Source organism: Lethenteron reissneri, chromosome 37 (genome assembly GCF_015708825.2).
Source record: "Lethenteron reissneri isolate LAM-NWPU_2019-01 chromosome 37, ASM1570882v1, whole genome shotgun sequence".
Lineage (NCBI taxonomy): Eukaryota > Metazoa > Chordata > Hyperoartia > Petromyzontiformes > Petromyzontidae > Lethenteron > Lethenteron reissneri.
In genome coordinates, this window is record NC_083815.1 from 10,204,459 (window position 1) to 10,217,680 (window position 13,222).

The window sequence follows — 13,222 nt, forward strand, 5'->3', positions numbered from 1 at the left end:
ATTGCTGAGTTTGTACACATCCTCTCGGTTGAAATTGTGTCTGTGTCTGTATATGTGGATGGCTTCATGAACGAATCTTTGTTGATAGCCAGTGGGCTTGCAGAGTACCTTCGTATTAGAGAAATCATTTTCGTGTGAGCCAACCGCATTAAACACAATGATCAGCCACGGCCGACGTATTGGTCCTACCGTGATTAAAATCTGCCTTATGCTTATGAACACGGACCGAGACACATCGCTTAGTTTCCCCAATGTAACTGCTGCCGCAGACACAGCTTAGTTTGTAGATGCCGGGGTATTGCATATCAGGGATCTTATCCTTCACAGATGGGATCAGATCACAAATTGTATGTACTCTGTCAAATCGAGCATGGATCTTGTAATAAAGAGCATGCATCTTGTGTTTGCTCAAGATTTTGGAAATCTTTTTGGTGACCCCTGCTGTCCATAATAGAAGTTTTTGGGTTAGATCGCGTAAATATATGTGTCGTTAAAACCCACCACCACCCGACACAGCCAACTAGTAAGGGTTGTCACGTAAACAGAACGTGGCCAATTCGTCACTAGTACAGCACACCGGTGTGTTGGAGAGCCAAGCCACAACATTTACAATCTGAGTACGACGTTTCACCAGTAATTACAACTAGCTTCATCAGGCGACAGCCAGATTTGTGGAGAAGTCCACCTGTTTCGTTCCTTATATAGAGGCGTAGATGTGGTTGCCACGCTTCTGCGCTCTTGCACAATGTGGGGGGGGGGGGGGGATTACTGAGGCAACGTACATGATGCATGTGCATTATGCGAGCCCTTTGAACTTGTCTTTCCTGTCTATTGTGTTTATTAAAACAGCCCTGATCCCTATTGAAGTACGCTGCCCTTTGTCGGCATACATTTAAATAATGTATTATTTGATGATTCGCTTCCACAGCAGCACTAAGGCAGTAGCTATCCGAACGGTTAAAGTTATTTTCATTTCTTTAAATTTCGATAGATTATCTAATTCGTCTTGGCCAGTAGTAGCTAGTTTTGCACAAAACTTCAACATTATCAAAATAAATTGAGTGTCCTTGTTGGAACGCGTGTTCTGCTACTGCTGACAGTTGTATTTTGGAGAATTTAATATTCCTCTGATCTTCTTTTAGTCTCGTGCTGATTATTCGTCCTGTTTGCCCAACATAACATTTACCACACGTGCAGTTAATCCTGTACACACCTTCTGGTGATAGCTTCGGTAATACATCTTTTGTACTCGATATTAATTTATGTATTTTATGTACCATGCCAAATCTGACTCGGATGTTTTGTTTTTCCACACATCTGGCTAGTTTATCAGTTACTCCCGTATTTTGATTGTTTTAATTACTTGGGCAGTTTCAATGCTGTTGTTATATGATTTGATTTTGGTATTTAATGCCTAGTTGGTTTGTGCATCATTGTAACCGTTCATTTGCAGCCCTTCTTTAATATGTTGAATTTCACTTCTCAGACTGTGTCGGGTGGTGGCGGGTTTTAACGACACATTTATATATTTACGCGATCTAACCCAAAAACCTCTATTATGGATGATATTGGTCGCGAAAGCCTACGTGTTAAACTGACTCCTGCTATGTATTGCAAGGTGATGGTTTTGATTGGGTCCTCATATGGTTCTTTCCCAACGGTTGGGGTGATAGCTTTACATATTGTGTGGTCCGAATATCCATTCATCTTGAGAGCTTGGTGCACGTGTTCCAGTTCACTAGCTAGGTGATGATGGTCGGAAATACATCGAGCTCTATGGTGTAGAGTTTTGATGAGGGGATTCTTCTGGGATGCATGGTGGTGGGAGTCGGGTTTAGGTAGGCATCTGTATGAGTTGCTTTCCTGTAGACAGAGTGTCCCATTGAGCCATCTGGTCTCTTTTTGATTAGAACACCCAAGAATGGTAGCTTGCCATCCTTTTCCACCTCCATGGTGAATTTGATGGCTGGGTGTATGGAATTAATGTGGTTGAGGAATTGGTTCAGAGCTGGTCGGCCATGTGGCCAGATAATGAACGGGTCATCTACGTACCTCTTCCACAAGGACGAACAAAGAGTGGATGCCTCGATGACATCTGTCTCAAATTTGTCCATGAAAACATTGGCTACAACTGGAGAAAAAGGAGATTCCATTGAGGTACCTTCAACTTGTTTGTAGAATGTTACATTCCAGATGAAGTAAGTGTTGGTGAGGCAGTGTCTCACCAGGGCCAGTACATCAGCATTCAGTCCTTGTTGGACCAAATCTTCAATGATTGCAATGGTGTCAAGCACAGGAACTTTGGTGAACAAAGAAACTACATGGAAACTAACGAGCAAATCACCTAGAGATAGTGAGATATCCTTAATTAAGGATACCAAGTGAGCCGAGTTACGTACAACTGAGGTGGTCTTACCAGTGAATGGTTGCAAGGTCTCAAACAGAAATTGGGCCAGTTTGTAGGTGGCGGAGTCAATGGTGTAGACGATGGGACGAAGGGGTGTACCTTCTTTCTGTTTTTTTGGTAAGCCATACATTCTGGGAGGTCTATCAAAAGAGGGTTTTAAGGAAACCATTTGGTTTGTTCAATTAAGAGGCTGTTGGTGGGATCTCTTTTAATTTTTGTTTAGCTACCATCATTAAGTAGGTCCTGAATTTTGTTATTGTATGTGGTTTTGTTCATAATGATCGTGGCATTGCCCTTGTCGGCTGAGAGGATGATGATGTCATCAAAACTGATGTGTCTTGGCATTTTTAAGGATTGCATCGATTTCCGATTTTGCTACATCTGCAGATTTGAAACACGGTAGGACCAACACGTCGGCCGTGGCTGATCATTGTTTTAATGCGGTTGGCTCACGCGAAATTGATTTCTGTAAGACAAAGGTACTTTGTAAGCCCACTGGCTATTAACAAAGATTCGTTCATGAAGCCATCCACATATATAGACACAGACAATTTCAACCGAGAGGATGGGTACAAACTCAGCAATCATTGGAACGACGTCATCAACCAGTTTAAGTCATAACTAGCTGTGATGTTTCCATCCTGCCACCTTCCGATGTTAGTTTTTATTTTCCCCGTGGCTTCGGCTCTTCGATTTTACATTAACAGGTTAAACATAATATTCACACCAACATAGCCACCTCCGTGCGCCGACCTCGATGTGGCGGCTCTGCGATTTCACATGAACATGCTAATCTCTCACATTAACATTACTAGCCCCACCCACTTCGTTAATGACCCTTGGGCTACACCCATTTTATACCTTTAAAATAGTCTGCCTCAGCAGCTTTCCCCTTATTTTTTCGTCCTGATGACATTCGCATGTGTTGTCATCGAAACGTTTTTATTTTTATTCGTTTGAACCTATCTACGTGACTTTACCGAAAGACCAAAGAATATTAATTCCTGCAGTCACGAAAGCTTTAAGACAACATTGTAATCGTGTTTAATTTCGTTGGGTTTTTTTCTTCGTATGGTCTCATTTGGAAGTAGGGCATGGTATCGCAACTGCACTTACCATCTGGTTTTAAATTAAGGTTTTTGATTGAGTGATTAGATTTAGGGGCTTGGAATAGAGTGCTCATTATGATTGTAGGGCAAATTGCGTAGGCAATTTCACACACGATTTCTTCCCGGCAGTGTGCATGGGCTGTCCAGCAATGCCCCCAGCAGACCAAATGGCGTATTTCCAATTCACAGTCAATGGAGTGATAAGGGTCGTGGGTGCTAGGCATAACCAAAACCAAGCAAAGACATAACACCCCTAGGGGCTCAAGGGGTGCTCTGATTAATTAAAACAATATATGGGTACATCAAATAGCTCAAGTTCAAATGGTAATAAACATAACAGACTCATTAACATTAAATATAATTAATTATATCATTTCCATCGTGTCTGTATCTCTCTTCTCTCACCTCGTTGCGTCACTACAGTAGAACTTCAGTTATCCGGGGTAATGTGGGAGACACCTACCCCAGATGCAGTTATCTGTGGTGAGTTATCTTGTGTTTCACTCGGGTATCCAGGATTTGGACCCCAGATAAACCCCGGATAAATGGAGTTCTCACTCGTATAACTCGGGTTTACACCGGGGCATTTACCCCTGATAATTGGACAAACGCCCGCGCAGGTTTGACATTCAGAAATGGTTATGGCTTCATTGGCGACCTTTCGTGGGTGGAGCATGACAGCCGTGTCCAAACTGGAAATGACCACCAACGAATACAAGCCAAACTGTCCCCGTGTCACTATTGTTTACAATTTCCTGCCTTGCGAAAGAGACGATGGATATTCGTGAACCCTGATCATGTTAACTTCAAGATATTGGCTGCTTAAAATCAAATGCTAATTTTCCGGTTGAATCCACATATCTGCGTTTTCGCATCACCAAGAGCAGGCCAAACGTCCTGACGTTGTAATAGCTGCATACCTTTCAGCAACTATCATATCTCGTAATGCCCTCATTCGATTTCAAATCGTGTCCAGGGGTGATTCGTTACATTGTAATCTCTCCATTGTCTGTGAGACGAGCACCACCTGCCGAGGCTGCAAGCTCAGTGCAGAGAAGAAAACTGGCTGTGTAACGGAGAGATTGGGACCCGGTCGTTATGTCCTTGGTATTTTAGGGGCCGTCCATAAATGACGTCACGCACCTAGGGAGGGGGGGTTAGACATTTGTGACGATGTGTGACAAGGGGGGGGTGGGGGTTGAGAAATGTGACGTCACGTAAAAAATGTGCAACTTTAAATAAATATAGACAACACGTTCTACTTAATTAAATAGACTTTAGTAAATATTTTATCCTACAACATCAGAGTGCAGCGCCACATTAAATACACACTACAATGACAATAGTTTAAAGCGATTTGAAACATGTTTCAGTTGTTTTTTTGGGGGGGGGGCAGAGCTTTTTGACATCATATTTGAGGGGGGGTCTGACTTTTTATGACGCCGTGTGACGATGGGGGGGGGGGGGGTCCGAAATCGCGTGATGTCATTTATGGACGGCCCCTTACTACAAGTAAAGGTCACCGGTGCAAACAAGCAAGCCCCATGCACACTTGATTTGGAGTCACGTTGACACCACAGTGATCCCAATTGTATCCCTATCGCTGCATTAGGAGTTGTATTTCGAGATGAAAACTGTCAGCGAAGTTCTCAGAGTTGGGAAAAAATAAAGTACCACATATTGCTTTGGGAATGGCCTGGGAGGTGATGTCACTATGACTAGTGACGTCACACAAAATGTCGCCCTCGCCCGACATTCGACCGCGCACTTTCATGCTCTTTCGAAGGACGTTTACTCTGTATCGCTGATCATCCCGTGTTCAGGCTAAAGGGTGCAGCCCAGCAATCGCTTGCTGTTACTACTCATGGTGGAAGGGCCTCCATTGGTAGGGAACTTTAGAGAGCCTCCGTAGAGGGTATTTTGGCCTTCTCTTCCAGGCTGGACAGACATTTTGTATGCCGAAGTATCCCTCACTCAACCGCACCACAAGCAACCTGCCTATCGACTGTTGTGTCCCCAGTTGTACTCCTGGGCGGACAGAGGTGGAGGGGGGGGATTCAAGCCCATTGTTTCAACTTTTGACCTTTGGTTTTCTAACCTCTACACCACGACAACAATCTACATACCACGCATATGCACATAAACAAAGGTATAAAGTTATTTAAAATGCATTTAAACTATTCAAACTCTTTTTTATTTTACCAGGAAAGGCCCACTGAGCTATTTCGTTCTTTTTAAGAAGCGACCTGGCCACAAATGATAGCTCAACGAAGTGGCTTATCACGTGGACATTTATAGCAGCAAAGTACTCTAAAGGCACGTTTCTAAAAGGGGAAGGAACAAATGGAAGACGCGGAGAAAAATCCACACGCGTACCAGGCGAGGGAGTTAACATCTTGCCACCGCGCCGCCTTCTAGTCATTTCGTCAGCGACTCTAAACTAATGACGGCTCCTTCCCTCCCCGTGGCAGTGCCGTTCCAGGAGACGCCGGCGTATACGAACCGGCGGCGCCAATTCTCCACCACCTCCGCCGCCGCCGCCGCGGCGCCCGGCTCCGCCGCTCACTGCCGCAGCTTGGCTCGCGCCGAGAGCGAGAACAACCTCCTGTCCTCGTCCATCCGCCGCGGCACCGCCGGGCTCTGCGTCATGACCATCGCGGCCGGGCGCGCCGGCAACGGCGCGGGCGGCACCCGCGGCTCGGCGGGCGCCAACTGCGGAGCCGGGGCCCAGCGAGCAGATCAGTGGAGCGGCCCCGCACGCTCGCCCGCGCTCGCCGTGCGCGGCCTGCCGCCGCAGTTCCTCGGCCAGCTGGGCGGCAGCTCGGAGGGCAGCGCCCGCTCGGCCGGCAGCTCGCCGCGCTCGCGCAGCCGCTCGCCGTCGCTGCACCGCGTGGCCGAGGAGGAGGAGGCGGCGCTCGGGGCGGACAAGACGGAGCCCCCGTGCAGCGCACCTCCCGTCGGGATGGCCGCCGGTCGGACGGGGGGGGTGCCGGCGGCGTCTGCGGCAGCCCCGAATCATCAGCAGCAGCAGAGGCTGACCTCTGTGAGCACACAGCCGAAACCGGTGCAGAAGCCAGCGCCAAAGCATCGGAAAGTACATCGCAGGTCAGCGTTAAGAGTGTCACCAAGCTGATACGAATGCCAAGTGCTGTTTTCTGGGTTGGCTTCCCAAATTGTTTTCCAACTCCTAAAACTTCATTTGGATTCCAAGTGGATGCCACATACGTTTTAAAATAGTTCCATGAGGAGTGCGCAAGGGCTTGTTATCTTCACACTAGGAGCCCGGAGGCAATTTTGGAAATGCTGATTTCATTCATCTTTATCTCCAAATGAGAACGTTTGTTTACTTTTCATGAACATTTACTCCCTCGCCCTAGAGAGATGATGATGAAAATGAGGCTGAATTGATACTAATTGGCTTTTTTACGAATTCATTTACAAGGTCAAATTAATTTAACCCACCACCAACTCTGATCAAGGATGATCCTGAATCTACTTTTAATGAAAATCCCAATTGAAAGTATTTTCACATATGTGAGGTGTCACATAGTTGTAAGACGTCCTTCGGAGGTGTGAATTTGTATTCCAAATATAGAGCTCAGAGCACGTGTGACATTGAACTAGGGAACAATCCAGAAAAATAGGTTTAAAAAGTGCGTATTGGGCACATTCTCAGAAGTGAAGGTTAAAGAGGGAAGTTTTGGAATTGGTGTTGGGAAAGACGCCAAGGCGGTGGCGTAACATTCGGACACTGCTTTACAACTTGAAGGAAGGTGGAGGGGTGTGGGGTGCTTGCAGTGATATGAAGAGGAGAGCTCAAGGTTGGGCGGGTTGCAGGGAGCTTTGAGGCAAAGGCCCAGCCATTGCGCAAGAGGACTAAAAAGAGAGAGAGGCCTATTCCATTGCCACGGCAGTGTTGAGACTGCGCAGCAAATAATCCAAGTGAGAAGGAGCTCCACCCCGAGTAAGTCGTGAACTCAGACTTCATTACGTCTACAGCTCAGTGCGTCGCCCATCAGGGAATCACTCCTGCCAAGCGCCACCCCGAACCACCTTTCTATCCCCTCCTTTTATCTGCTCGTCTGGAACTCTTCGTGTCTCCTAACAGGTCCCCCAACTCACTATGAGATCTCTTTTACCAGTGGCAAAATATAATAGTAGGTTTTTACCCTTTTAACTGGTACAAAACTGACACCTTTATTCAAGGCATCATGTTTGCAATGACCACAACACAAGTAGTCAAAAAAGCAAACAAAAAGAAGCAACTCTGATAAGGATGATAATATGCACTGTCCTTGAAGTTGATTGGCCCACACCCGAGACGGCTTTCTTTAGAGCCTAGTCCCCATTGGTGTAGGGCCAGATGACACCAGAAGGCGTACAACTCAAACACAGTGCAATATCAGAGTATTGAGAGCTCGGGGTAAGCATTTACACTATGAGATCTCTTTTACCAGTGGCAAAATATAATAGTAGGTTTTTACCCTTTTAACTGGTACAAAACTGACACCTTTATTCAAGGCATCATGTTTGCAATGACCACAACACAAGTAGTCAAAAAAGCAAACAAAAAGAAGCAACTCTGATAAGGATGATAATATGCACTGTCCTTGAAGTTGATTGGCCCACACCCGAGACGGCTTTCTTTAGAGCCTAGTCCCCATTGGTGTAGGGCCAGATGACACCAGAAGGCGTACAACTCAAACACAGTGCAATATCAGAGTATTGAGAGCTCGGGGTAAGCATTTACACTATGAGATCTCTTTTACCAGTGGCAAAATATAATAGTAGGTTTTTACCCTTTTAACTGGTACAAAACTGACACCTTTATTCAAGGCATCATGTTTGCAATGACCACAACACAAGTAGTCAAAAAAGCAAACAAAAAGAAGCAACTCTGATAAGGATGTCAGTTTTGTACCAGTTAAAAGGGTAAAAACCTACTATTATATTTTGCCACTGGTAAAAGAGATCTCATAGTGTAAATGCTTACCCCGAGCTCTCAATACTCTGATATTGCACTGTGTTTGAGTTGTACGCCTTCTGGTGTCATCTGGCCCTACACCAATGGGGACTAGGCTCTAAAGAAAGCCGTCTCGGGTGTGGGCCAATCAACTTCAAGGACAGTGCATATTATCATCCTTATCAGAGTTGCTTCTTTTTGTTTGCTTTTTTGACTACTTGTGTTGTGGTCATTGCAAACATGATGCCTTGAATAAAGGTGTCAGTTTTGTACCAGTTAAAAGGGTAAAAACCTACTATTATATTTTGCCACTGGTAAAAGAGATCTCATAGTGTAAATGCTTACCCCGAGCTCTCAATACTCTGATATTGCACTGTGTTTGAGTTGTACGCCTTCTGGTGTCATCTGGCCCTACACCAATGGGGACTAGGCTCTAAAGAAAGCCGTCTCGGGTGTGGGCCAATCAACTTCAAGGACAGTGCATATTATCATCCTTATCAGAGTTGCTTCTTTTTGTTTGCTTTTTTGACTACTTGTGTTGTGGTCATTGCAAACATGATGCCTTGAATAAAGGTGTCAGTTTTGTACCAGTTAAAAGGGTAAAAACCTACTATTATATTTTGCCACTGGTAAAAGAGATCTCATAGTGTAAATGCTTACCCCGAGCTCTCAATACTCTGATATTGCACTGTGTTTGAGTTGTACGCCTTCTGGTGTCATCTGGCCCTACACCAATGGGGACTAGGCTCTAAAGAAAGCCGTCTCGGGTGTGGGCCAATCAACTTCAAGGACAGTGCATATTATCATCCTTATCAGAGTTGCTTCTTTTTGTTTGCTTTTTTTGACTACTTGTGTTGTGGTCATTGCAAACATGATGCCTTGAATAAAGGTGTCAGTTTTGTACCAGTTAAAAGGGTAAAAACCTACTATTATATTTTGCCACTGGTAAAAGAGATCTCATAGTGTAAATGCTTACCCCGAGCTCTCAATACTCTGATATTGCACTGTGTTTGAGTTGTACGCCTTCTGGTGTCATCTGGCCCTACACCAATGGGGACTAGGCTCTAAAGAAAGCAGTCTCGGGTGTGGGCCAATCAACTTCAAGGACAGTGCATATTATCATCCTTATCAGAGTTGCTTCTTTTTGTTTGCTTTTTTGACTACTTGTGTTGTGGTCATTGCAAACATGATGCCTTGAATAAAGGTGTCAGTTTTGTACCAGTTAAAAGGGTAAAGACCTACTATTAGGTCCCCCAACTTTCGATTTAAAGCTTTCGTGACTGCAGGGATTCATCTTCTTGGACTTTCGGTAAAGTCACGTAGAAGGGAAATAATGAAATAATAAAAATAAAACATAATAAAATACAATTCTCACGACGTTTCGAACACAACGCAAGCAGCCGCCCTCAGGTGAAGAACAGGGCTGTCGGAAAGACAGCGTCTGAATGAACACCACCAAGCTTGGCATCGTATATTTAAGCTGGGTTAGAGGAGGAGGGCGCCTTGACAAAGGAATTTGCATATCAACAGAGGGACCTAGCACACCCATGGAAAATACAGATATGGGACCAGTCACCACTTGTGGAATGTGCAGGCGACGGGGGGGGGCGGGGGCATCAAAGTCATACCACGCTCGTGCACCATGCAGGACCAGCAGCAATAAAGGGAGGAAGTAGTACCAGCAGGAAGTAGGACCCCAACCTTCCAATCAGATTGTGCGCCCTCGCCATGTGACAGCTCCTCGCCAATGAGAGTCGAGCGCTTGCCGTGTGTGAACTCACGAGCCGTTAGAGCCGGTGACTAATGTTTTATTTCTTAATTTTAGGGTTCCCCTATCGGGCGTCACCCTCAAAAAAGCACATCCGAGCCTCGTGGCAGTTCAAGTCTAGGAACCAGCAGGTGGCAGCATTGAATGCTTTAACACATTGTGCCTCACTCATTTTCCACTTTTCAGGGCCATGACTTAAAGCTTTTGTGACTGCAGGAATTCATATTCTTGGGTCTTTCAGTAAAGTCACGTAGATAGGTTCAAATAAAATGACAATTTTTGTTATTATTTTTGAACCTATCTACCGAAAGACCCAAGAATATGAATTTTCAGGGCAACTTCAAAGTGGCCACTTTCAGGGCCACTTTTCACCGATAAGACATAATCGGTGTGAGGGCTGCCGCACATTTGAAACCATTGGGGTTTGACAGCACAACGATGGGGTACTACAGGGGCCGCACGAAAGTCCACCAGGGGCCACGCTAAAGGCTGCCCAGTGGCCCGCGAAGAACACTGCGTTAACAGCATCTGAGCTAACGCGAGGTGCTTATGATGAATAATGGTTAAGGTTTTGTCAAAGAGGGGCATGATGTTAAGGGGGACATTTTTTGAACAGAAATTACATTTAGATTTTGAGAGGAGGGCATATTTTAATTATTTTTCGTCAGTTTGGATAATTCCTGAAACATACAACAAAAATACTTTCATTAATCACTAAAAAATGTTTTATGAATAAATATTATATATGTTATATATATCATTATAAAAATAAAATCACATTTTCAGAGTGACTGCTCGTGGGACAAGCTGCACCATACCTTCACACAAAAGCTAAGGTAATCCATATAGCCGTATAAATCTGTTGGGGCAAGTGCAGATAGTGAAATCACATTTACTTTTGTCTATACAGTAATTGCTCTATTATTTTTGTGGATTATATATAAATGGATCACCCTTTATATCACAAACACCGCCAAAGTGGATGGTGCAGTTATCCAGCTCAATAAGAACACACCACAAAGCACATCTATCCATGAAAACATGTATTTAAAAAAATACCCACAATGCTCCACACTACTGACACGACTACTGCATCGCCTTACTGGTTGAGATACCGAGCAAAGTACTGAGCAGACACCAGCTTGCAACTGCTAGAGCGCTTACACGTGGAATATTTTGCTGTCTGATTTTCTGTTTGCACATAGTCACTTGAAGATGTTTTCTTGTTCATGTTTTTGTTTCATGTTTTGGTTTTTTGTTTGTTGCGATTGCACCCGATTCAAGAGCCGAATGGCTCACAGGGTTATACCAAATAAATGAAACTGAAACTGAAACGTACACCATTCCGTGAGCACATTACACCAGTCTTCTTATCTCTTCATTGGCTACCGGTCAAATTCCGAGTGGAACTTAAGATGCCGCTATTAACCTATAAGGCTATAAAAGGTCTCACCCCGCATTACTTGCAGCAACTCATACATTTATATAATCCACCAGAGTTCTCAAGATGTTCTGACCTCCAACTGCTCAGCACTCCCAGGTATAGATGATCGGGATTTTGTTAGCGTGACACCCAAGCTATGGAACGTCTTGCCACTTGAAATCAGGCAATCAGAGTCGGCAGATATATTTAAGTCTGCTTGAAACTCCATCTATTTAAACTGGACTTCCCTCTTTAGTTCAGTCGGTTGCCCTGGTTTGTTTTTGTTTACTGATTTTCATGCATTGCGCATTGGGATCCTAGGATGGAATACGCATTATAAATTTGAAGTATTATTACTGCGTTGAATCTCTGTTAACAAAAAAACAATGTAATGATGCAATCGTATTTATGCCGTTGTGCATAATTCAAGGTCTCTCACAACTTCAAGTTACCAATTGTGTAACACCATCCCTCTGCTGGTGGCCCTGAGCCAGGCATAGAGATTTCACATTGTCACTGTGGAGGTCAGATTTTCCATAGGCCAGCAGCCACTGTTGACTTCCCATCGTTGTAGTACATTTGAGCTGCTGTCCACTATCCTATTACCCATGTCTCTTCCTATCCATGGGAGCTGTAGGGCCAATGAAAACTTCTATTTTCCGTGGCCGTATTCTTCCTACTATTTACAATTTAGCGGTGAATGTTTTTTTAATCCATGAAAAAGTGGAATATATTTTCGGATAGCATCGCGGATAAGAGGATCCACGATGTCAGTAGCCCCACATCGCCCGCATTGCTGGTACTTACTAATCAACAAGAGAGCTCAAACAAGACAGATAGTACAGAGGAGGAAACCCCGCATGAACCAGATGGTACAAACGAGAAAAAAAAAACGTCAGCTATTCCTCAATCACATTGTGACCGTGACAGTTGATGACCTGGTTCTACAGTCGGGAGGGGTGGGGTGTGAATCATTTGACATCGACTGCTTTCTGCGTTTAGTTTGTTGTCCTTCCCCCGCAACCCCCCGATTAGCACGGTTTTCTACGTACGGTGCAAATGAGGTTCGACATACGTACACGCGTACTGATGGCCATCGTATTCTCCTTGCAGCGCCAGCCTGGCTGGAAAGGACCACCTCCCCATCGTGAGCCAGGCCATGAGCCAGGCCCAACCGTTCACGCTGATGGCCCCTCCACCTGGCAGAGGGGGTCCCAAGCACCGCCTCTACAGCGCCGTGCCCGGGCGCACCTTCGTGGTGGTGCGGTCCCACCAGCCGCAGGGCGAAGGGGAGATCTCGCTGAGCCGCGGGGAGAGAGTCAAAGGTGAGGATGGGGGCGCCGTGGCGGCTTGGCTCATTGTGGCCGCGTCTTGAGCCTCTGAGCCGGTGACATGAAGCAGTTGCTGTCGAGCGACGATCCAGCACAGCGCTCACTAGTTCAGTCCAGTCCCGTACTCATCGGCGGGCAGTCATCTGCTATCACTCTTCTGTCGCAACTGCCGGTAGTTGATTGACCTCTGAACCTTGCTCAGTGATTCCTTCACCTGTTTA

The 13,222-nt window shown here is 45.3% G+C and overlaps 1 protein-coding gene across 4 annotated transcripts in view; it reads left to right on the forward strand.

Annotated features, from left to right (window-relative positions):
- Positions 1-13,222, forward strand: part of LOC133351440 (SH3 and multiple ankyrin repeat domains protein 3-like) — a 631,852-nt gene that overhangs the window by 351,911 nt on the left and 266,719 nt on the right. For all 4 annotated transcript variants that reach the window (XM_061566655.1, XM_061566657.1, XM_061566656.1 and 1 more), the window contains 2 exons: positions 5,988-6,621; positions 12,784-12,995. In XM_061566655.1, the coding sequence (XP_061422639.1) occupies positions 5,988-6,621; positions 12,784-12,995 (846 nt within the window). The remainder of the gene's footprint in view (positions 1-5,987; positions 6,622-12,783; positions 12,996-13,222) is intronic.